General features: G+C 42.7%; 1 protein-coding gene across 1 annotated transcript in view; it reads right to left on the reverse strand.

Annotated features, from left to right (window-relative positions):
- Positions 1-17,196: 17,196 nt before the first annotated feature.
- Positions 17,197-26,947, reverse strand: part of LOC108793494 (potassium/sodium hyperpolarization-activated cyclic nucleotide-gated channel 1-like) — a 195,102-nt gene continuing 185,351 nt past the window's right edge. The window contains exons 3-5 of the mRNA XM_018564451.1: positions 21,477-21,638; positions 18,098-18,244; positions 17,197-17,217 (exon numbers count right to left, since the gene is read on the reverse strand). Of these exons, the coding sequence (XP_018419953.1) occupies positions 17,197-17,217; positions 18,098-18,244; positions 21,477-21,638 (330 nt within the window). The remainder of the gene's footprint in view (positions 17,218-18,097; positions 18,245-21,476; positions 21,639-26,947) is intronic.

A 26,947-nucleotide genomic window follows, 5' to 3' on the forward strand; every position in this document is an offset into this window, starting at 1 on the left:
AAAGTGTGCAGCACACACTTCTCATCCCTGAATTTTACACGTAGCAGTCACACCACGAGATGGCCGCCAGGCCTTCCAGTTGTTTTTATATTTTTACAGAAATTTACCATGTCCACTGAAAATATCACTTCATGTTCTAATTTAAGGCTCAAATACACAAAGCACCACTAGGCAGTGCCCAAATTTGATCCTAAAATGCAATGATTGCTCCCCCAACACCTAGAATTCACCAAAATGTATAATCCTTGCTGCATCAAGCTGAAATCATCTCTGGTTGCAGCACTGCCTCTTGTTGAACCAGTGGCTCTCTCGATATCCATTACTCACTCACCGTGCCTTGTTCTGCACTGTGTCTTTGAGTGGAGGGGGTCATCTTGGTAGAGGCAGGGCTTTGCTTCTTCATGTCAGAGCCTCCAGCAAGGAGAACAGTGAGCAGCACAATAGTGACATCTCCAAATCTCACTCCAGATCTCCTGAAATTAACAGTCAGAGGCAGCAGTGCCTTAGATCTTACACTGCAGATATATAACTATGAGACTGTAGACACAGGAGTGCCTGGGTGTCCTCACATAACAGGAAGTGCACTACTATTTTTGAAAAAGCATGGTGCAGATGCTGCTGAAGGCCTTGCGCTTCTTGGAGACCTCAACGGAGTAGTCCGCGAAAAATAGAAGGCGGTGGTCATCCAGGGTAAGGGTCTTACTAGCGCGGAATCCTTGCAGGACAGCCATGCGATCGTTATAGTCCAAATAACGGACGATGACTGGACGTGGCAACTTCCTCTCCGGATTTAGAGGGCCCACACGATGAGCTCGTTCCACTCTGCATGGTAAGTGGATCCCAAGAAGATCGGGGATGTTGTGGGCACATATGCTTGCAAGGGAGGAGGGGCGATAAGATTCCGGGAGGCCTATGATGCGAACGTTATTCCGGCGGGATCGATTTTCCAGATCCTCCACCCGGTCCATCAGATGTTGGAAGGTACTTTGAGCAGCATCCCACTGGGAGGTCACTGATGCACTCCCTTCCTCCAGCTGGGCTATACGTTGTTCCGCCTCGGATAGCCTCTGCGCCTGTTGGAGGAGATCGGCACGTAAGGCTTGGATGCCCTTGTTTACTGCCTTAGTCACAGCATCTTGAATGGTAGGGCGCAAAAGCTTAGCAACTTCTGCGGCAATTAGGCCATGTTCAGACATCAATGGACGGTCCTCTTCAGACGAAGGGCTTGCGTATGGAGTAGCATGAGCAGCGGCCATTTTAGGAGGTAGTTGAGGCCTCTTAGGTCTTGTCGGCGTGTTTTTACTGCGCGGTCCGTTGCGCTTTTTTGCCAGGAATTTATCCATGTAAAGTTCGGTATCGTGGCCCTATCTTGTCTCCCAAAGTGGAGAGTATGATTCAGGAGGCCGAGGTTCAATTTTATATGCCGATTACAGCAGGCAGTGCGGGAGCTCTTACCCTTGCGACCGCTACATCAGGCGCCGGAACCGGAAGTCTGCACTACTATTTTTAAGGAGGAATTCCAGACAAGGTATACTTTTCAGGCTACTGAAAACACTTTAACATATTATTTCTTATAGAAGCTTTTAGTGATTTTGTTTACAAATAATCTTAGTCGGAAATGCAATCACTGTGTTGGCTACATGGACTGTGCAGGGAAAGCACCACACGATGGGTTAGTGCCTTATAATCATAAAATGAACATATAAATGTTCCCTTTTTTTATAGTTTGAACTGTTAGAACTGTAAAAAACAATTAACCATAAAGTTACAAAAGCTTTTTAAGTGAAGTGCAACGGCTGATCAGAATAAGGCTGCAACTGTTAACATGCAAATTGACTGGAAATATAAAGATCAAGCGTATTTCAGTTTCTTTCAGTGCAATTTCCTGTCCCATCTGTTGCAGCCTCCAGCGACATCAGTCCCTGTCTGGCTCTCGCTCCCTTGGCCTGTGCGCAAACAGAGCAGAACACACCAAAGAGATGCCAGAGTTTTACAGATCTCTGCTAGAAAAAACAATGTCCTAAAGTTAAAAAGCCGATCTGAACGAATCTGGCCTCTACATTCTGAATGGAGCTGGTCTGTATCTGGCCCCCCACTAGTGTACTGCTATCTATGACATTGAAGGGGAGATGTGAACTTATCTCATCACTTATGATAGGCTAAACCTTTCAGATGATAGAGACAAGACCTTCCTTCAAAGGTTTTTCAACATGAATCTGATCCGCTGGGACTTTACAACTCCTTTAAAGTCTATCTATTGCAAATAGTTTTTTTTTAGTTTTGGACATAGTGGGGAAGCATTAGAACCCCGGTCATATTTTACTGCTGTCCAGGGCTCTGTTAGATTTCCCCTTATACAGTGTCACAGGTACAAACGTTTTACCACACAGGACATAAATGAAACTCTCCAATAGCAATACAGACAGAAGTAAAATATTTTTTTTGTTTTGTTTTTGAGTTACAGTATGTAGGGGAATACTAGAAATTTGTCAGCTTTCTATTGTTGTCCATTTACCTGTTGCAGATGTTCTCTCACTTCTTGTCTGGTACAACATTGTCACCGGAACAGGAAGTGAGGAAATCTCTCTAACGGAGCTCCTGATAGCAGTAAAACCCGGAAGGGTTCTAACCTTTCCCCATTCTATTCAAAACTATAAAAAAAGTTTGGCTAAAGATACCTTTGAAAGTAGATGTAAACCCAAACACTGAAATCTTATATAGTCTTTAATATGTTCATGTAATTTTAAAAGCTCTTTTTTATATTAGATTTTTTTTTATTATTAAAAAAATATTTGGTGGTCCTTAATTAGGCACTTCCTCTTATAGACACAAAATGCTCTGTTCCTGCATAGTTATTCCGTCACCCAGACTTCTGATGTAGACTAGAAGTGGTCATTTCAACACACACTTCAAAGACAGGGTCCACTATTGCTGATAGTGATTAGGCTGGGCTTGGTGCAAACCCTGTTTTCCCAAGGCTGCTCAGAACTGTGACTGCAACCCCCTCTTCCTGGCCCAATGATTTGCGGAGAGGTGCATTCCCTGTCTCACAGCTATACGTCACACGGGCAGGAGGATTGTCCCCACTACAGCATAGAGAGTAAATCTGGCTGGGAGGGGGGAGTGGCGGTCACAGTTTTGAGAGGGCTTGGGCGGACTGGGTTCACATCAAGCCTTGGTTAATATCTATAGTTGTCAGTATGCTGGGCATACTTGAACATTAGGGCATAAAACAAACATTTAAACAGTGGTGTACTACCACTTTAAGCCCACCGCTAGCTTCGGTGCCTCCATTAGCGCACTACAATTTTGTGGGTGTGATGTGTTCATTGTTCAAATGCTAAGCACTTTAGTAATACTCACAAATGCATTTTTTTCAATTGTTTTGTATGTCAATCATGTCAAATTCAAATGAACTAATGGGCCAAATTGCACAGGTTTAAACCTTCCCCATGTTTTCCTATGAGCTGTACTTTATTCAACTGAGTAATTAAAGGAAAATAATTAAATCTTTAGATACATACAGAAAACCGGTACTGGTCTACCCCACTCCCAATGGTTTGTAGTCTGGTAATCCTGGAACACACCTGCATTTAGTGCTGGAATTTACACTCAAGTCTCCCATTTGCCTCTCTCATACAGAACGTCTGATGTAAAAAAAATAACAGTACTGAAAAGTTTCTTACAGCTATCAATCCGGCTCAAACCTGACTTCGAAATATAAAGATTGGTGATACAGGACAAAGAGAGAAAGTTACACAGTAGAGGTAATATACTTACCTGTTTCCTTTCTGCTGACTTTATGCAGTGATTCATTTAACCCCTTCGTGACGGGAGACGTACAGTGTACGTCTTGTCACTTTGTGCCTATATGACTGGCCACGTACACTGTACGTGACGAGTTATATCAGGCTTTGTAAAGACCTATACTGTGGAAGCTATGCACAGAAAAGGCAAGCAATCACTGCTATTGCCTGTGATCTTGCAATTTATCTTTTCCCCATTACTGAATTACCATTTTATGTTCTGGACTGTGTCACTGTGCAGGGGGAGCCATCTCGGTAGAGGCAGGGCTTTGCTTCTTTATGTGAGAATTGTTCCCCCCTCACCCCACCTGATAACAGAATATGATGGCTGGTGGTATTATGAACAGTAGGAGAGTTGTAGAAAGCACAGATCCACAGAGTGAATAAAGCAGAAGCAGGGAAGCACTTTCAGGGTTATCACAGGAGCCCAAGCTCTCTTCCCACCCCGCTTGGCCTCCTGTGACAAGCAAATAAGAATGGGGAGCGGAGCGGGGAGGAGACAGCTGTCCGAGGAGGCTAAGCCAGCGCTGCAGGGGAGGAGACAGCTGTCAGCAGTTTCACAAGTGGAGAAACTCTCCTCCCCGCAGTGCCTCCTGCGACAGGCGAGTCAGAATGAAGAGTATTTGTAAAAAATTGAGGACATAGTGTGTTTACTGTGTCCCCAGTTATGAATGAACAGGAAGTGCTCTACATTACATCCTGTTCATTCATGATTGTGTACATAGTAACGGATACTATATCCACATTTTATGAATGGACAGGAGCACTCAGTATAGAGGCTTCCTGTTCATTCGTAACAGGGGCTGCAGAAAAAAAGATTGGGGACTCTGTATCCCTCATTCTCTTTTTCTATTTCAAAAGGGAAATATCAGGGGTCTGTTTAGAACCCTGATATTTCCCCAGAGCCCCCCTACAGTAAAGTAAAAAACAAATTCTAAAAATAAAATATTACAAAAATAATTTTAAAAAGGTTGGGAAATAAAATAAATTTCAGTTTCGGTCTGAAAAATTTATTTTCGGTTTCAGTCTGAAAATTCTATTCTGGTCCACCTCTAAGCAGCATAGTAGTGAAATTACCAAATCTAAGGGCTCAGAGGTACCTTATGCCATCAAGAAACTAGCCACATGCGCACATTCTTTGCGAACAGCTATGGTCAAATTTGTATTCTGTCTAATGCCATGGCCAGCACAGCTGCTGTTTGCATGTAATGCTCATACTACTGGCTACCTGTAAGTAGGGCCTCTGACCTCCCTGGATGCAGACAGTTTGCACCTGTGGCCAACAATTCTGGCCAAATACAACCTAGACACAGCTAATCATTCATATACACTATATTGCCAAAAGTATTGGGACACTCCTCCAAATCATTGGATTCAAGTGTTCCATGAAATTTCCTTGCTGCTAAATATTCCACGGTCAACTGTTAGTGGTATTCTAACAAAGTGGAAGCAACTGGGAACAACAGCAACTCAGCCACAAAGTGGTAGGCCACGTAAAATGACAGAGCTGGGTCAGCGCATGCAGAAGTCGCCAACTGCCTGCAGAGTCAATAGTTACAGACCTCCAAACTTCATGTGGCCTTCAGATTGGCACAACAACAGTGTGTAGAGAGCTTCATGGAAGGGTTTCCATGGCCGAGCAGCTGCATCCAAGCCTTACATCACCAAGCGCAATGCAAAGCGTCGGATGCAGTGGTGTAAACCACGCCGCCACTGGACTCTAGAGAAGTGAAAACGTGTTCTCTGGAGTGACAAATCCCGCCTCTCTGTCTGGCAATCCGATGGACATGTCTGGGTTTTTCGGTTGCCAGGAGAACGGAACTTGCTTGAAGTGTAAAGTTTGGTGGAGGGAGATTATGGTGTGGGGTTGTTTTATAGGTTATTATTTATTTTTCGTGACAAACCTGCAAACTTTTTGGTGAAAAGTTTGTGACCTTGTTTCACTGTGAACCCATAGTAGTTGCGAACCCAAACCTCATCCCTACTGTACAGGCCACACAAAAAAATGAACATACTAGAACCTTCACTGGGGGTGAAAGGGGGGTGGGCATTGAGGGCATATAGAAATTTGCATGTTGGAATTTTGCTTTAAAAAGAACTGCATGTTTCTATGATCCAGGTTTGGGCAATAAGAGCACTCTGCTAAGTGCTTATTGAAGCAGTCTGGCCTCACAAATTACTGGAAGTGTGTTTGGACTGGGAGCACAACTTCATTCTTCAGAATGTACTCTCCTTTTGGCATCTGTGGGGGTAAATGTAAATTTAGAGTTCAGAACATGATTGATTTCTTAATCCATGGCATCCATACCTCAAGGAAGTTCTCAACTCTATTGCTCCTTCCTAATAACTTCATGAAAGCCCTCCAGATCAGCCCTCGGTCCTGGCCCCTGTTTCCACTAAGCCCTCCAGGGCACAGACTCAGACCTTGGCGGGATGATTTTCATTACAGTTCATCTTGTTGGAAGACTCACAGCGGATATTAGAACATGCATTATGGTCAAAATTGCAGCACTATATTACACATACCAAATCAGGGACTACATCTTATATGAAGACAGTTATTTTGGGGATCAGCTTCCTTTACGCTCTCTTTTCACTATCCATCATGTGTGACAGTGACAGGTAAGAGTGATATTAAATGAGGAAATTTCAGTATTTGTAGAATCACATCCTCCTAACAGGTAATGAGAGCTATTATTTAGAATGTGACATAATAATGTGGAGCGTCGAACATACCTGCAGTAAATAGCAGAACATTTGTCATATTAAAGCCCAATTCCAGGACAACTCTTTGTTCGGCTGTAAATTCAGCAAGGAGTTATCTATATATTACAGTTCCAGAGTCTCCACCCGCTCTGGTTAACCAAAATCTATATCTTTAGACATCCTTGGAAGCCAATAAGAAGATGCTAAAAACTGTTTCTGGTACAATACAATAAGCAATGATAAAACATGGAGAGAGTATACATTATTGCCAACTGACCAGACATTTACAAGCAATCCATGAAAAAAAAAAAAAAATCAATAGAAAATGTTATATCTGTAAACAATTAGTCAAGGCAACTGGACTTGCTGTATTTTTCCTGAAGACGTTTCACTGGACATCCGACCAGCTTTCTCAATTCAGAATGACTCTGGGAATAAATATGGTGAATGTCGCTCCAATCCACAAAGTCTGTTAGTCACAACCCGCTGTTGATTTCATTTGCATAATTGGAGTCTAGGAGGTGTTATTAACCTGCCTAGAGAGAGGTGTAATGTAGGTACACTGCTCAATCCTGACCAGAGAGTTTGGCTCTTCTATGCTGTGCCATACGCTCGTGTATCTGCTGTTTTGTTTCACCGACATACATTTCTGAGCACTCCTCACTGCACTGGACTGCATACACAATGTTGTTCATCTTGTGTTTTGGTGTTGGGTCTTTCGGGTGAACCAGTTGTTGTCTCAGTGTATTGCTGGGTTTAAAGCAGACAGGGATGTGATGTTTTTTTAAAAACCCTTCTGAGTTTCTCAGACACCCCAGCTACATATGGGATGACCAAATTCTTCCGTTTGTCATGCTTTTCACCCTCACTGGTACTCTAGGCATTCTTTCCTCTTCTTTCTGTTCTCACAGAACAGAAATAATAACAGACACAATATAAAATGTAATTTTTTTGTGTTCGACTGAGCCAGTTACAATGTTTATATCATACTACATAGAAACTGGATGCGCAACTAAAAATATATTGGGCGGTAATGTGCCAAAATGTGTAACACGGCTCTTTACAACGTGTTGCCATCCTAACCAGGCACTGTCACAAAACACTGGGATCGTATGATATAATTATTACAGTGAAACTTAGAAGGGACTGTTGCCCCAACAAGTAATTTTAGAGGGATGTTTTGCGTATTTTCAGTGTGCACATGCTTTAAAATGTATTTCCACTTTTGCAGTCAGATTTGAGACACCCCCAATATACTGTATGTGTGTTATGTGTTTCCATTCACACAGCATACCTAAAAATATATTTTTTAAATATTTCTTTCCAAATTGTTTCTTTGGGGCTGACCTTTGGGAAGACTACAAGCTATCCTGAACAATTTAACTTTCAAAGTATTTTATTACATTTTTAAGATAGAATAAAACAATAAGATAGCACATGATGCACAAACAGTATAGCATACAATTGCATCTCAGAGTCCTCCACATTAGCATAGTCAGGTAGTAAGAGGGGATCACTAGAAACAATACACACAATGCATAATAGTAGTGTGAAACAGAACATATCTATCCACCTACTCTTGCCCAATTATCCCCCATCAACAAAAACAAAATCAAAACAAGCTGAGAGGAATATCAGGCATAGGGATCCACCTGTGTCTGAAGCAAACATTTGGTATGGCCTCCTCCATATCTATATACATAGAAGACTTTCCGTCCAACATCTATGTACTAAACAGCTCACATGTGTGAGCCTAAAGAAAGAAAAAACAGACAAAAAGAAGAAGAAAAGAAAAAAAGATACTAAAAGAAACAGAACAGCTTAAGAGTCCAAAAAGAGTAGATCCGTCCCCGACCAAATAGCCCAACATCTACTTTAAACATAGAACCCAAAAAAAGAACAGAAAAATTGTACAATGGAAGTTACCCGGTTTCCAGCACCCCTGTATATAACATCTTTGGAGGATGCTGTGAAGTTTCTCATGGACCATAATCCACGACATTTTTTTGTTTGACCAAGTGGAATTGAATTGTTGGCAATTTCCAAGCCCTAGCTATGGCTATTTTGGCTGCCAACAAAAAGAAAGTAATTCATTTAGCCAAAGCTTTAGACAGTCCTGGAATCGGGCGATTCAGCAACACATATTGGGGATCTCGTGGGATCCTCACCCCAGTAACCCTAAATATTAGAGCATAAAGCTGCTTCCAAAAGGGTCTCAATCTAGGGCATTCCCACCATATGTGATACATCGTGCCCGGGTGAGCACATCCCTGAAAACAATGAGGAGAAACCTCTATTCTGAGCAATTTAAAAGTGTAAGTGGAGGGGGAAAAAGTAGGGGCAGGCTGTTGTAAAGTGCTTTACATACAATGTACCACCCAAGCCCTGAGATCTTTAACCCTTAGATAGAGAGAGGGGAATTTATCAAAACTGGATCAGATAAAATCTGGAGCAGCTGTGCATGGCAACCAATCAGCTTCTCTTTTTTATTTTCAAATCTTAACTGAACAAACTGAAGACAGAAGCTGATTGGTTGTCATAAGAAACTGCTCCAGATTCTGTCTGCTCCAGTTTTGATAAATTCCCCTCAGAGGGTTTAAATCTAGTTTACAACTGACAATGACTTCTGCCAGCACAGTGCAGATGGGGTTCATTATTGGGCACATTTACTCCCCAGCACCTCCTTACATTACATAGAAAGGGAAACAGAAAAGAGCAAGAAAGGGAAGCAACTCTTTTTAAATATTTAAGGAATGTCAATAGGAACATATAACAAATATACAGCAAACTCTCAAGTATCTGGCATCCACCGGGGATCGGTAGGTGTCGGATAACTGTAGTTTCTGGTTGCTTGGGAGGTAATAATAACTCTCAAGCAACCATCCCTGTGGCTCCCTGCTTCGGCTGTGTGTTCGGCTCAGCCTAGCCAAACGCATATGATTCAGCTAGTCTAAGCGCTTTGGCTGCTGTACGAGCTATAGTGAATAGCCCGTATAGCAGCCCTTCAGTTCAGCTGCATCACTGTGCTCCAGTGGCTGAAGGGAGCCGAAGGATTAGGCGAAGCTTCGACTCATTAGTGAATAACCCCCTAGAATTCCCATTCCCAAAATGTAGGGCCCATTCAATGTGTGTGGATGATGGAGGTGCAGTATTTTGCTTCTTAAACTCCAGGCAAAAGTGTTGTTAACCTTTGCAGTGCGGGGGTAGCCCGTTTTTGTCTAAGTGCTAAAAAAAAAGTTTCACTCACTGGAACTGCCGAGCTGACTCCCAGCTTCTCAGTTCACTGAAGAGTGTTATTCTGACTCCGATCGTTGTGATAGCAAAATATATCCCTTGCTGAGACCTCTATGCCTGGCCTGTATAAGCAGATATACTCACTGCGGACAATCCTCGTCAGATAGCTGAACTCGTCAATACCGATTCATTCAAAAGAGGTGTTTATTCTTTACATCAGGTTACATCAGATGATAGGAACAGCAGTTGAACGGTTATAGTATTGTGCGGTCAGAAAATGATGCCTTTCCTACGTACTGTGCAGATTACCTGAGTGTCCTTGTTACATGTGGCATTCAACTGTGCCCATGACACAGGAAGTACTGCACACAGGAAGAAGGGTGGGGCTACACTAGGGGGAAATACATCGTCACATGAGGAATAATTACAGAAAACATGTTTGTTACAACAAAAGGCCACTAGATGGCAGCATAGGATAACACATGGATTTAGCTATGAGAAAATAGTTAGGCAAATCACACTATATAAATTCTAACCTATATAACAATGCTAATATTAACTGAGGCTATGCATCTCATATTCTATGCCCCTGTTGGGGCGGCACAAGTGTCTCCTCCTCCACTGCACAGATGGAGCGTTCCTCAGCATCCTCACGTCTATACACTATGTATAGAACGTGATGATTATGGGACCTTAGACCACTGCAGCCGACTTGGGGGATCGGGTGAGAATAACTTTTTTTTAACCTATACAAAAACGGGCACTTAACCCTTGCGGTGCCGCCCCACTGCAAGGGTTACTAAAAAGATTCTGCCTAGAGTTTTGATTTAACGTGGTAAAGAAATCCATTTGTTTTGAATGTGAATGCCTACACCCCACATTGTATATTTTAGCTGTCCCTTTTTAAAAAAAAATATGTTTCACATCTGTGCATTGCAGTGCACCAAAACACATTGTGGATGGATGTAGGTGCATCGGGGTAGCAATCATAGTTAATGACATGCAATGGGGTGTGTGTTGTTCTTACATGTTTTACAGTACAATACCATAATACCAATGTAACATGATGACAAAAGGAAAGAGCATAGGGATGATCTCATCAGTTTGTGACTGCGGCTTGACCTAGCTCTGTTGCTTAAAGTCCAAATTTGGGTTCATCCCCCACCCCCAGTCCTCAATGATGCAAAGCGTGTGACGTGATGCCACTCTCTGCATCAATAAACAGTGAATGAAGGGCTCCATGGTGATGACAGCTAGGAGGTGGGTCCCTGACACCCTGCAAGTCCTCAGTCATCCAAGATGAGTGATGTTGTCATCATACAACCTCGTGCACTGAGGATATCCTGTAGTGAAGAATTGGTACCATGGATACAGCTCTGGAGGAAGGTGAGTATTGCAGTCTGAGCTTTTTTTATTTTTAAAACCTGATAGAGCTTCATTTTGTTTGAAAATATTTCCTGGAGTTGGGCAGCAGAGAGAAATCAGGTCACCAGGCTATGCTGTATGGCAGGGCTGCTTTAATATCAGGACTAGATGGACAAGAATACAAATCCCTTGGCAGGTGAAACAGCTCCTATATACTATACGCATGAGCTAAGCTTCAAGAAGTCAGTTTAGTCATGTTACATTAATGTGTCTGTAAAAATTTAAGCTGTCATTGACTTTCTGAGCAGTTGTCCACTTTTTGGGTTTGGAAAGCTTGGTATATGGTGACATATGGGCAGCACATTGGCTTAGCGGTTAACTTCTGCCTTGCAGCACTGGGGGGTTCCTGGTTTGAATCCCGGTCAGAACACGATCTTCATGGCATTTGCATGTTCTCCCTGTGCTTGTGGGGGTTTCCTCCATGTACTCCGGTTTCCTCCCACACTCCAAAGACATGCTGGTAGCTTAATTGGCTCCAACCTAAATCGGCCCTAGTGTGCATGCATGTATGCATGTAAGATGGGGATCTTAGACTGTAAATCCCTTGATGGCAGTGACTGATGTATGTAAATTGTTGATGCTATATAAATATCTATAATAAATAAATATGGTCATTTGAAAGTCTTCTAACAGAATAGATTAATGGCATTGAGAGCAATATGATACGGCAGTATGGTCCAGACAGAGATGAATGCTTCTTTGCATGGCCAGGGCCAGGCTGCAGTGGACCCCCCTGTGCTCCAGGGACCTAGAGCAATTAAATGACCCGCATTGACTGTAGCGATGGCAGACATCTGTGAGAGGGAGTAGTAGAGCATACTTTACAATGCTTGTTCATCTCTAGCTATCAGACCAGCTTGCAAGCATTGTAAATCCTTTTTTTTAAATACAATATTTTTCAAATGACTTTACAATGCATAGAAAGATGTATTCTTTTATTATTCCTCACAATCTCAGAGCATATTTATAGGATCCTGATGCCATATTATACCATAAACAATCCGTAGTCTGCATCCATTACTCTACAGCTTGCAGCATCTGCATTCCCCATTCATACCCGCTCTAATCAATTCAGTGAATTCTCAGTAAACAGCATCTCGGCTGGATCTTTTCCTATCCCTGCTTCAGCATTCATTAATGAGTCAGCACTCCGCACATAATTCTGATTCTGGTTCCTTGATTATGCATCTGATTAGATGTGAATTTCTGTTAGTGAAATTAAAACGTTGAGGATTTATTCACACAGGGAGAGGAGAAGAGGCATGTGAAATAGTCATTTCTATACATTCAGGATGACAATTTAAAAAGAGAGAATTATATGCAAAAAAGATCAAATAAATCCTTAATTAGTGGGAAAGCCCGTCATTGCATTCTGTTACGGCTTCTATGAAGCGGTGAAAACACTTAGGGGTCTATTCACAAAGCTGCCGAGGGCAGCCGAGTGAATGACCGATCAGAAGTGAAGTGAGCCGAACACTGTTCGGCTATTCACTTCAGGCTGGTACGGCTGATTTCAGCCGTATATCGGCTGAAATCAGCCGTACATCGGCTTGCTTCGTGTGGCTTCGAAACAGCCGAACATGCTCAGCATGTTCAGCTGATCCGAAGTGCAGAAGGAGTACGACTCAGCCGATCCAACATCTGGATCGGCTGAGCCGAACCTCCGGCAGGCTTCACACTGCTGTTCGGGCTATTCTGAAAGATCCCGAACAGAAATGCAGGTGGTGTGATACCCCCCCTCCCCTCCGGCTTTATCACATGCATGAGACAGGGATAGCTTTTGCTCCTTGATTCTCTGAATGTCATATCCTTGCATATTTAATTGAGAAGATATAGCATGAAATTGATGAAAATGCAAGATCTCCTTACATGCTAACCCCCAAACATGGATAAAAAAAACACTAATTTAAACAAAACAGAGTCCTCAATCTCTTATTCTGCAGCCACTGTTATAATGAACAGGAAGCCTCTATACTGAGTGTTCCTGTCCATTCATAACTTGTGGAGATAGTATGTTTACTATGTACACAATCATTAATGAACAGGAAGTGTTGCATAGCACTTTCCATTCATTCATAATTGGGGACACAGTCAACATACTCTGTCCCCAATTATTTACAAGCAGTCATCGATCAGGTGATCGCTGAGTGCTTGTACCTGCTCTTCATCCTGACACGCTGTCACAGGAGGCTGAGCCAGCGGTGCGGGAGAAGGGCTCGGTCTATTTTGACTGCTGACTCCTCCCCCGCACCGCCGGCGTGGCCTCCTATGACAGCTGGCAGCTGTCTGCGCCCCCACTCCGCTCTCCTAATTTGTCCAAGTTATTATAGGATTTCAGGACAATGGAAGTTTAATTCCAACCAAACGAATGAAGAGAAACTATTTTAATGGCTAAGGAAAATTTGCATGGCTTTCCAAGATGGGTGACTGAAGCGGAGATAAGCACTTCCTGGCAATCAAGTCACTACCAAAATAACTCCCAAAGGGGTTGCTCTCTTCCAAGGTCACCAGACTTCCTTTACTAGCCGGCATCCAATACAGGGGCAAGGATCTCTCCAGAGCCTAACTCACCCTGACCAGACAGGATCTTGTCCCTAACTACACTCCACACTAGAGGGCCCCTCTTATGGCACAGATTGCGCGTTATATATGACATCTGCATCTAAGATGGCCACCTAAATTGTGTGGAATCTCCAGGTCTAACCAGGAACTAGGCTTCGCCAAGATGATGCCAGGCATCCTTGTATAAAAAAGGGGCAGGGGCGATGTCACCTGGCCTTCTGTTGGAGTCCTGGTAAAGTGGAGGATCCTAAATCCTGTGAAATTGTTCTCTAGCACTCTGTAGAAGTGCATTCTTGCAGGATTTGATACACTCAGCTCTCCCAGGATCCCACAGGAAAGCCAAGTGATGTCACCTTCACCTAGCCAATAGGAGCAGAAGCTGCGGTGTAAGGTCATTTTTTTCTTATTTCTCCCAAAGTTTTATTCTTTAAGGTTTAAGGCTTTTTTTCTGGGGGTAGGGAGCTATTAAATAAGCACACCTTGTACTTTGATGCAAGGTGCCCATAAGGCTTCATTCACACAACCACTGGATGTGTGGTTACATGTAGACAGCCACGGCTCCTTCAGCCTGTCACTGATTTGTACAGGCTTCGTGGCTGAGGCTGATCACACATACTTGTGATCCCAGCCACAGTGTTATGTTGATTCTTGCTGGTCTGCAGCCCTAATTGGCCGTGTGAAAGAAGCCTTAAGCAGCGGGTACGTATTTGGGCGGTTAAAGACAATTCTGAGACATAAACAGAGGCACATAGTCACATACATGCACATACGAATGTGAATGTTGGTTGCAATATTTAGAGAAAGTACAATGGAGGAAGTTCTTTGCAGTTCCATTTCAATCTACTCACACTGTTGCCCCTTAAAAGCAATAGCACATAGCATGCGCTGTAGCACGCTGCAATGTGCGGTAACATGCTACCATGCATTGCAGTGTGCTATGTTGTAAAAACATGTTTCATGTCATTTTTTTGGGACATTTTGTTGTGTTGGCAGCCCATTTTTTAATATACTGCCTTAACGCAACACATGTTAACATGCTCAAAAAGTGCATTAATGCGAGCGCTTTAACACAATGCACCAGGATGTCAGTGTGTGAATGGGTCTTTTCCTTACTTGATTATTTAACAAGGCAACATAAACAAATAACTGAAGAGCAAACATCATCCAAGATTACTATTTAGTGATGTGAGATTGGGGAAAGATACATTGGCAATGGTGCTACAGTTTATTGATCTTTACAGGGTCTAGACTCAGGATGCCAACAAATTAACAAAGCAGTAGGTACCAGTCCCCGGTGCTACGCCACATCCTTACCTGATATAGGATTCTAACTCCTTAACAGTCCTGGGTCTTCTTTGTTGTAGTTTTCATTTCAAGATGCACCAAATATTGTTAATTGGTGAAAGGCCTGGACTGCAGGCAGGCCAGTTAAACACCTGGACTCTTTTACTACAAAGCCATAATGTTGTCATAGATGCAGTATGCGGTTTAGCATTGTCCTGCTGTAATATGCCCTTCCCTGAAACAGACGTCATCTGGATGGGAGCATATGCTGCTCTAAAACCTGGATAGATATTTCATCATTGATGGTGCCTTTCCAGATGTGCAAACTGCCCATTTCATACACACTAATACACCCCCATACCATCAGAGATGTAATCTTTTGAATTGAGTGCCGATAAAAAGCCGGAAAGTCCCTCACCACTTTGGTCCGGAGGACACAGCGCCCATAGTTCCCAAAAAGAATGTCAAAATTTGATCCATCGGACCACAGAAAAGTTTTCTAAACAGACCGCTGACACTTCACTTTTGAAATAGAAAAATAAATTGAGAACACAGAGTCCACAGTCTCTTTTTCTGCAGCCTCAGCACTCAATGAATGGAAAGCACTCAGTACAGAGGCTTCCCATTCATTCACAAACTGGAGATAGAAAATATTTACTATCTACCAGCTATGAATGGGTAGAATCCACTGTACTGAGTGTTTCTACCCATTCAAGATGTGATATAAAGCACTTCCTGTTGATTCATAACTGGGGACACATAGTAATAGATGTCCCCAGTTGTTTACAAACATTGGAATGACCAGCGATCAATCCAGTGTTTGTACTGCCCACAGAGGATCGGTAAATATTACACATATTTACCGATCCTCCAGCTCTCCATCCTGCCACCGATGTACGGCTTACTGCTTACTGATGCAGCCAGCTGCAAGCGATTGTGTTCCACCGCAAGCCTAAAGCTGGCCATACACCTTACAACCATCGCACGACTTTCGTTGTGCGAGGGTTGTAAGGTCATAAAAATTTTGTACGACCTGCCCAACTTGGACAGGCAGATCGTACTTGCGATCATCGCAAGCCCTCCCCGCTGAGGGGAGGTCTTGCCGATGATTGCAATGCTGAGTGGGCAATGCTGAGCATGCGGCTTTCGTCTTCCGAGCACGCTACCAACCCGATGAAAATCGTACAGTTTTCCAGCGTGCTAGGAAGACGAAAGCTGTGTGACCGTACAGTAGATGCGGTCGAACGCTGCCCATACACCTGCCGATTATCGTCTGATCGCGGGATCACCCGTGATTATCGTACGATATTCGGCAGGTGTATGGGCACCTTTACATTGGTGGCAGCGAAAGGGTTTTGAAAGGTTTTCTATTGTGAATAAAATATGGGTTTATGAGATTTGCAAATCATTGCATTCTGTTTGTATGTAGATTTGACACAACGTCCCAACTTTTCTGGAATTGGGGCTGTAGAAGCGTCAATGGTTATCCCAGCCAGTCTCATATCCCCCCAATGCATTTCACCTGAGAAGTTGGCTTACACTTAGATGGCAAGGATCACCATAAGCTGATATGGGTAGTATGATTTGCTATTTTTTTCATTATAGGGAGATCTATGACATGTTTTACCAGAGAAATTGGCTTAGTCTAAGACTATGTCTCAGGCGGAAAGCATTAGAGGAGCTGAAACCGGCAGCGATCTCCAGCGGTATTTCTAATTAAAGGTTTATGCTTACACTAACATGGGCAAAGGGACAGATTTCCTTTAAGAACTGTGCTAGAACAGAACAAAGGCTGACTTCCAGCTTCTATCCGATAGGCTTACATGTGACTGAAGCACAGAAAGGATTGTCATTCCTCGGAAACTGCAGAAGGGGTTTTGTTAAGGACATATTTTGGATATAGATGGTGTTCCGAGCATTCTGTTGCTAAAGAATTTGCGTTGCTTGGAGAATTTACCATCCAATCGAAATCAGCATTCCTAAAGAAGGATTCCACAGCTATTACACTTTGTCTGCAGCTTGATGAGAAGCAATCCAATGGATAGAATTCACCTAAATTACCTTAGCTTCACAATCATGCCCTAAGCCATAGCAGACAAGCAGAATGTACTCTTTAGAAAAACTATATCTGTATTCTACCTGCAGTGAGCTGATACTTTTCTACTACCTCAGGTTTGGCTTAGAGTTTTTCAAACTCGGCCTAGAAGTAAATGTGAAAATGCATTTCTGCAACAAATGGAAGTGACAGACACTACAGAAAAACGCCTAATTACCTGTCAAGTGTTGGCTTTTGAATACTCTGCCCGTGAACAAAATGTTTCTTCCCAGCACAATTGATTCTTTCAGAAAGTGAATATATTGTCAGATGTAATCCCAGTCCGGCAGTATTCTCTACAGTACCTGCAATCCTGATCTGTATCTCAAATTAATCAAACTCAAACGCAAAGCTAAGCTCTAACATTTCTATTGAATGCCATTAAATACACGACAGTACGTTCCATCGTACCAAATAATACCAACATGTTGCCATTAGAAAGTATTTCCTTCTAACCCAAACTTTTCTTTCACTGAACTGACAAAATATAATGGAATAGTTAAATTTACCTTACCAAGCTGTGCAGATTTCAGCTTAAAGTACACTGAAGTAACTGAACCCAAAAGTTTTAATTTTGTTTTGGATAAAGTAAGGGAGCGTTATCACCCTTGTCAGCTTATTATGCCATCTGTGTCCCTTTGGGGAGATTTCCCTTCACTTCCTGTTCAATAGCCACAACAGGAAGTGAGAGGAAATCCCTCCAAAGAGGGAAACCCCTAGTGGTCAGCAGGGTTACCAGAACTAGTGTCCCCAATGGAAGATTTCCCATGCATTCCCTGTTCTGATGACAAGCCAACATTTGGGATTTTCTTTCTCTTTAATCGATAAAAGTCATTAGCACAAATAGAGAGGGTGGACCTCCCTAAGAGCCTTTCCACACAGACAATCCGATCAGGTCCGCCTGTCAGTTTTTTAGGTGGATCTGACTGGAATCCCAGTGTTAGTCTATGGGCAGCCGGATCTAAAAGGACGTGCGTCCGTTTACATCCGAATACTCCTGACTCGGGCCAGGTCTGGAAAAGCACACAGAGCAGAGTTCCATTTTGGTGGACTTCAACGTGGCAGTAATCATGGCAATCTGTCGATTTGCATCCGACTCCCCACAGACCAACACGGGTCTGGTAACTTCGTTCTTTTGGAGGAAAAAACTGGATGGACACGGATATCACAACCATTGATGTGACATCCATTCCAAACTGCTTCACTCAGCAGGGGATCCATGCATCGATTCCCTGCTGATCGGAACTAAAGGTGTCCATGTGAAAAGGGTCTAACAGGGACACAGACAGCAATAAAAACCTCACACGAATCTAATCCTTCTCCACACTATCCAAAATTAAACAAAAAGTTTTGTTTGAAATGGAACTTTAATACAGCAAGAGAAAAGTTGTACTTGGAACAGTTTAAAAACTGGGATCAAGGCAGGGTAAGGGGCCCCTCAGATCCCTCTAGAGCACAGTACAGTGAAGTATGTCACACTCCAGTGGCGTAACCAGAGTTATGGGCGCCCGGGCAGACATTTTTTTTGCATGTTTCCCTATTTTGTCTAAGGCCCCATTCACACTGTGCGTAAAATCCCGCTATTTTGCACATTATCGCGAGAAGTTGCCGGCCAATGTTATTCAATGGAGCTGTTCTAATGTACAGCTCCATGTCGCCGTCGCTTCAGCAGGACCCTTTTTTCCCCGCGGATGTCGCACGATTTTTCTATCTTTGAATGCAGCCCGACGGTGAAGGTTGCCCCGAACAGTCGCGCTATCCCGGCCCCGCTTGTGGAGTATGTCGCTTGGTGTGAATTGGGGCCTAAGGCAGTGATGTTGAACGTTTCTTAAACCCGAGCGCCCGAACTGCAATACAGTACTAAACTTATTTTCAGCGCTGGCACTTTGAGGTAAATAAATTGATTTTGAGTCGCAGTTTGGGCACTCGGGTTCAAAAAGGTTCGCCATCACTGTCCTAGAACAATAGCAAAACTGGAAAAATGCTAGGAGTAGGAGGGGGTAATAAATCTGGAAGGACGTGAGCCCAGTCAGTCACATGTCAAAGTCATGTGACCTGCCACTCCTCCAGCTACAGTGCTCTGTAGTGTTATTCACAGAACATTCCATGTAGTTGTCATGTGGAAAAAATGTTTAAGTGTCTTTCCAGGACAGGTATCCAATCTCCTTTAGAAAATGGGGACTTGGAGGCAGAACTATACTCTTGGTTGGCTGAGCCAGGATAATGTAAATTTATGTGCGTGGAAAATCATTCATTTCAGCAGATGCTGGAATTGAATACCGAGCTGTGTATGCATGGCTTGTCTCTTGTGCAATAAACATTACCTTCCTGCTTACAAATTTTCAATATTCAACTAATGTTCTGCTTCAATGGTGCAGATACTTGCTGCAGCAAAACTTACTATAGTTTATGAACAGAAATCACGCTTCATTACACCTAGGTTTACAAAAGGACATGTATGATCAGCAACTGTGAATTCTTTCCAGTCCTTTTGTAGATTTACTGTACATATAAAAGATCAGCTTGATCGCTAATGGATGAATGTACACAAATAATATTAAAAGGTGCACCGAAATGGAAATTTCAAAACTGAAAAACAATTGTCAGGCCGAAACCGAAAATGTTTTTTTATTTTATTCACATTTTTTAAATATTTAATTTTTATTTATTTTTTTATAAACTTTTTAATTTTTTTAAAATTCATTTTTTATTAAATATTTGTATTTTTTACTTTACTTTTCGGGGCTTCGGGGGAAATATTAGGGATCTAATCAGACCACTGATATTTCCCTTTTAAAATAGAAAAAGAGATTGAGAACACAATCCTCAATCTGTTTTTCTGTATCCCCTGTTATCAATGAACTGGAATCCTTTATGAGTGTTCCTGTTCATTGATAACATGAGGATATGGTATGTTTACTATAACTACAACTATGAATGAACAGGAGATGATGTAGCTCACTCCCATTCATTCATAATTGAGGCTACAGTAATCATACCATGTCCTCAATTATTTACAAACACTCAGCAATCACTGATCGCTGAGTGTTTGCTCTCGCTCTCCTCTCTGACACACTGTCACAGGAGGCTGAGTGAGCGGTGCAGGGAGGAGAGCTCAGCCTCCTGTGACAGCGTGGGATGTCTCCGCCCCCACACCGCTCTGCCGGACTGTGATAGGCGGCTGAGCGGTGTGGGAGGAGAGACACCGGCCGCTCACGGCGGTCTCCTCCCGCAGCTCACGGCCGGCTGTCACTTTCTCTCCTCTGCCACTGTCACGCTCTATTGTGTGTTATCATAAAGCAACCTATTTATTTGGAATGGGCTACTAATGTGCCTCAAACAATTCCACTCACTGGGCAACATTTTATCATGAAGTTTAAATATCCATTTTCCTGTACAGCAGCAAATTCCTTGTAACTTACACAGTGTTTAAAGTGTTTTCCCACATTTTTTTCTTTTCAAAAACGATACAGTTATTGAGCAACATGCAAATTGAGCAACCAATAATGTGAGACAATTCCTACTATTATCAAAATTAAAATATACCTAGTGTAACGTTAAAAACCTGCTACACAAAGCAGTACAAACAGTCTGTCATAACCAATACCATATTAACACATTAAAGATAACAGCATACAGCCATCTGTCTATAATAAATACAACACACTTACATTTAAACTCATTGAATGTACTCCAGCTAAAAAAATACTAATACTGCCCAGGAGCAGACCTACCATTTTTGACTGTGCAGTTGGAAAAGGGCCCTCAGACATAGAAGCCTATTTATACTAGATGTATACTGGTGTCGGGACCTCTCCTTTTGTCACAATCTTGGTAAATGTTTACTTCTAGGGTAGGGGAGAAGGGGGAGATATTCTTAATGGTACCCTAACCATGCTCCTGGTTTGTAATATCCAAGTGGTGTTGGGTAGTGAGAGCATGCTTCACTTCCTGCCTGACCAGCAATGAGACATGCACAATGCTTTTCTCATTTCCGTCTAATACCATATGGACTAGAGTTTAGAATATGACAAAGGCTACTCTTCATATGAATCTATCTATGCACCGTCAATAAGACCGCCAATACACTGTTAGAGTTTTGGGCCAATTCACAGGTATCGGACAAAATTCTAACAGTGGGTGGGCCTGTTGGCTCAACAAAAGTCAATTACTCAATAGATTTTAGTCCAAGTAGCCTAACCGAAAATTGATGTTCAGTAGGGACTGGTCCATGTTCGGTCCGAACTTGAGCTCATCTCTACTTATGACCAACCTACAAGAGTAATAGAAGCAGAGTTTCCTCCTAGTCATGTAATAAGGATAATAATATGCAATGTTAATTGATGAGCTTAGTTAATACTTACAACCATATTATTTAATGATACCCAGCAATCACTAGGAAACTCCTGAAGCAATGGAACCAAAAACTGCAGGCAGCCGTCCCAGTGGCAGAGGAGAAGCATCATTCCTATGAGGTTAAATATTCTAACCACGGCGCTGGCGAGGTCATAGGTCATGTGGAAAATCTACAAAAAAAGGAAAATAAATTTAGTTTTTGAACACTATTAGCATATATTTATGACAAGCACAATTCAAATAGTAACACACATCCTTTGTAAATGTATTGGTTACATTTTGGTGACAAAGTGAGAGAGGCATGGGAAGTTATAAGGCAAAAGGTAGAACTTCTGATTTTTATTGCTGTCTCTGCCTGCCTGGTCTCCTTATTTCTCATCAGTTACAAGGATGAAAATAAATGGGAAGGCTAGGGATTGGAGGCATAGACAACAATAAAAGCTTGACAAAAGTATCTTAAGGAGATACTGTCAACTTGCCCATACAGGGCACTGTAACAGAGTTTTTACAATGGGGGTCCCCATATATTCACCATACGAGTACTCTGCCACCAATTATCCCTCAGTTGCAGCCAATGACAATACTAAGGACACCTGGGTATGGTGGACCAAATTACCTCCTCCGCATGACACTACTTGGGAGTACCAAACAATCTCTAGACCTGAGCACTGTCACATGAACCAGTGTGGCTATTGCTCCCCCTGTTGGCCGACATCAGTCATTTTAGTGCCGACTACAAAGGAAGGAGTGGCGAGTGGGCGCAGGCAAGGCAAGTATAAAGGGGTTGGGTTGGGTGGGTCCCTTTGTCGATACACTGTCACTCTGCCCATCGGGCTTTCATTTTTGTTTCATCAGGAGAGAATTATAATGTTCAAGTTACTGCAACTGAAAAATTATGAATTATATGCCTGAGAATTGTAGTGAGATAAAAATACAAATTGATAGCAGTCTACAGCCTTTCCATAGGAGTGAATAGAGATGCTTCCATATTTTAGGGGAAACAGCGCAATCGTGTCAGAACTGGGGAGGTAATGCAGCTCCCAAAGACCCACAGATAAGATCACTGTGGAAAGGGGACAGGAGATTTGGACGGGTGGGGAGGGGCAACTTTTAAAGGAAAACTGGACTAAAAGTACAGTTGTAACACAGATGCACACAATGGTTAGAGAATTATATCAAGTTTTCACTGACCATGATACTTTTACAAAGGAGAAAAGCTTTTAGCATCACATATCACACCAAACAGAATTCCTGAGCCATTTGTTACATAGACATGCCATCAAAACTTTTAACATCACACCATTCTTTTTTCTTTATTTTACGGGTGACTCCCAGGACATTCTTCATAAGAAGCACCGACATAATAGAAAGGAAGGGGTGGCAGGTAAGTTGTTCTGGGCTATGAAGAAAATAGGTCACCAGCACTCCATAAGTTAAAATGAATGAGTCCTTTTAATGGACAATGATGTCACAGAAATCCAACATGAGCCGACGTTTCGGGGCCACACAGGGTCCCTTCTTCAAGGCAAGAGATGTGACCGTCATCTCAACAACCAGGAGTCTTAATTTGTCTGGCCCGTTATATTTATCCGGATAAAAAGAAAAATGCTTTTTGAAATGTATTTTCGTGAAGAAAGGAAATAAAGTTTACATTCATACAAATTTAGGATTATTCCATATATTTTTACTTATTTTTACCATCTTTATTCTAAGTAGTTTTTAGTACGCTCTGCTTTCTAACAAACGGCTAACAAACTTTAGGTCTCAGTCTGACTGAAAATCCATATGCTGCCTTTTCTGCATGAGTATTGCAGGAGACATGTACACTATATGGCCAAAAGCTTCTGGAGACCTGACCATCAAACCTACTATATGGTCAAAAGTATGTGAACTCCCCTCCAAATGACCGAGGTGTTTCCAGCAAAGGATATTCTTAAAGGAGAACTATGAGGTGAGTGCTTTTCACTCACCTCATAGTTCTAGCCGACCTGTGACAATGAGACTGTCACAGGTCGGCTTAGTAGATCGGGAGGTGAGCGAACATATACCGGATCCTGTCACGGCTTCCCGCCAGCGCTCACTGGCGGAACGGATGGGGGATGGGGCGGGTACAGCTGGCTCTGCCTCTAGATAGGCAGAGCCAGCTGTCAGTCACGCAGCTGGGCGGATCCAGACATAATTGTCGGGATCCGCTTCAGCTGCGGCGTCTCAGTATACCGCGAGCAGGATGGGAGAACGCTAGTTTGTGTCCTCCCGTTACCCTAAGGAGAACTATGGGGAAAAGCCTTAACCCCATAGTTCTCCTTTAAAGCTACTGCATACAAAGGCATTTTAGACAATGGTGCACTTTCAACCTTTTGACAACAACTTTTCTGTTCCAGCATGACTGCGCTCCTGTGCCAAAAGTCATCTCAATAAAGGCGTGGTTTGACCAGTGTGGTGTGGAGGAACCTATTTATAGTATGTTCAGATCCCGGACATCTTTGGGTTGATTTGAACACTGATTGTCAGCCAGGTTTTCTAGTCTGTCATCAGAACCTGACCTCAGAAATGCTCTTTGGGCTGAATGTGCACAAATTCCCACAGGCACACTCCAAAATCTTGTGGAAAGCCTTTCAAGAAAAGCGGAGGTTGATATAGTTGCAAAGGGGGCAGAGGTGGTGGCAGGTCAATATTAATGCCCATGGTTTTGGAATAAAATATCCAACAAGCTTATATAGTAGGTAGGGCTGCAACAACTAATTGACAATCGATTATAATCGATTATTGAAAAAGTTGTCAACTTTTTCAATAATCGATTAATCGGCTTCCGATCAGTTGGCCCTGTTCACGGCTCCACACATGCTGCGCGCCACACCTCCTCCCCAACTCACGCTCACCGCTGCCAGACCCGACCTGCCCGCATCCACGCTCTACACGCCGCACCTCCTTCCCGCCTCACACTCACCGCCCACATCCACGATCGGCACAGGGACACGGGGAGATGTAGTAAGGAGGAGCAGGTTTGGGGGGATGACAGCGGCAGATAGACAGGCCCGATCTCAGAAACAAGTTGCTGGAAGACTGCTCAGGTAAGCCTGCACTTTTTCACACATGGTGCTCTAATGTATTGCTGGGATTTGTATTCCTCTATAGCTGGCGGTACATTGTGCAGTATATTACACATAGGAATACAAACCCCAGCAATACATTATACACTATGTGTATAATGTACTATTGTTGGGATTTGTTGTACTCCTCTATAGCTGGTGGTATTCTGCACTGCACTGTATAGAGGACTACAAATCCCAGCAATAATACATTATGCAGTGCCATGCGGAATTCCACCAGCTATAGAGGACTACAAATCCCAGCAATAGTACGTTATACAGTGGTGCAATGCCGAATACCACTAGCTATAGAGCAATACAAAACCCAGCAATAGTACATTATACAGCACAATGCAGAATACCACCAGCTATAAGGATTTGTTGTGCTCCTCTATAGCTGGTGATATTCTGCATTGCGCTGTATATTGTACTATTGCTGGGTTTTGTAGTCCTCTATAGCCGGTGCCATTCTGCATTCATTGCTGTATAATTTTTCACTTTTCATTTCACTATATTGCACACCACACTATTTTCTTTTTTACTTCCACCGCTTCAAGCTTGCTCCTGTGATGGACTACAATCTCAATACAAACTAGTAGTCCCCTCACTGGAGCCATTTTTAAAAATGTATTTTATTGTTTATCCGATTAACCGATTAATCGAACTTAATAATCGGCTAACTAATCGATTTTGAAAATAATCGTTAGCTGCAGCTCTAATAGTAGGGATACACCAATACCATTTTTCCAAGACCAAATACGAGTACCGATACTTTTCCTCCCAAGTACTGGCCGATATCAATTACCGATATTTTTTTTATTGTCATGTGATAGTTTTTCTAAAACAATACAGACTACTGATTTAAGGAAGGGGTGGAGAACTAGGGCCCAGACACGGCTGCAGCCACCCCAACCCTGGTAGTTCTGCACACTGATTCCAAGCTGTAGAGGGACTACAAACCCCAGCAATACATTATACAGCAATGCAAAATACCATCAGCTATAGAGGACTACAAATCCTAGCAATACATTATACAGCAATGCAGAATAATATAAAGCTACATAATCTGTGTTACTCACCAGCTGCAGGGTGTCTCAGGAGGCTGTGCGGGGTCTCACCAGGGTTCTGTGGGGTCTCACCAGGGCTGTGTCAGGTCTCACCAGGGGCTGTGCGTGGTCTCAGGAGAATGTGTGGGGTCTCACCAGGGCTGTGCAGGGGAGTATGTGTACTCCTGAAAATGCCCAGTATCGGCACCGATACCCATACCGGTATGGGTATCGTTGCATCCCTATTATATAGGTAAGAAGTGATCTGTCCATAAACGATTGTCCATATAGTGTATGTGACAGCATATTAAGGTTGATGCATTACAACTGCAAAAAAGACAACGAGCACAACATTGGTAGCAAAGTTGCTGCCTAATCAAAATTCTTGTTTAATTTTTCCATAAGATTAAAGATGAAACCTATTTGGTTACTATTGGCAACATGTTTCTGTTTTAATGCATCATCTCAGTTAGCTCCATGTAAATATTCTAAGAGTACCTGTGGACATATTTAGATGGACGCAGACATACCTCCGGGGTTTTAAGCAAATTCACTTTGGACGAGGTGGTATGCTACATGGCTGTACAGGCATAAAAGAGTAACATTAATATTATAATGATTAAGTATTTTTTCTCTGTACAGCCTCGCAGTATTAATTATTATGAAAAAATACAGATTAACACTTCAATTTAAAAATGTTCCACCAAATAACCATCACTGATTACTCATTACAATGTGTTGCCACATGACCTGGTGGTTGAGCTTTCAGGAAAAAAACATTAACTGAATACCATCTTATAGTGAGTTGTCTCCCAGACTTCATTTATTTGCAGCAATCAAATTATATGTAAACCCAATCACTAAAATCTCATATAAGCATTAACCCTTCAATGGCGAAGTAACATATTAATGCAACGTCACTGAGGTCAGATTTCGTCCATGGTGCCGCATACATGAGGCAAGTTTTTGTGCTGGGAATGCTCTTGATTGCGTGCACCCGGCACGGAGACTGAGCTGTTACCGACAGCTTCTGGTCTCGGACTGACAATCAAAGGACCGCATTTGGATCACATCATAGCCAATCACAGTGATCGCTAATTTGTAAAGGGTTATTAAACCCTAATTGTTTTTGCATATATCTACTGCTAGCAAGTTAAGTATATGGAGCAGAGTGCACCCGCACAGACTCCGTGGGACATGAGCGAAGAGGAGGACAGAGGAGTCAACACTGGATCGGAGACCGCACCAGCGCTGGGGGGAGAGCTAAAAACTACAGGAAAGAAGAAGATCGGATTAAGAGGCATCATTTAAGGTAAGTCCTTACTTTAGCACTGTGGGGGGGGG

This window comes from Nanorana parkeri, unplaced genomic scaffold (assembly GCF_000935625.1).
Source record: "Nanorana parkeri isolate BGI_ZX_2015 unplaced genomic scaffold, ASM93562v1 scaffold752, whole genome shotgun sequence".
In the NCBI taxonomy this organism is placed as follows: domain Eukaryota; kingdom Metazoa; phylum Chordata; class Amphibia; order Anura; family Dicroglossidae; genus Nanorana; species Nanorana parkeri.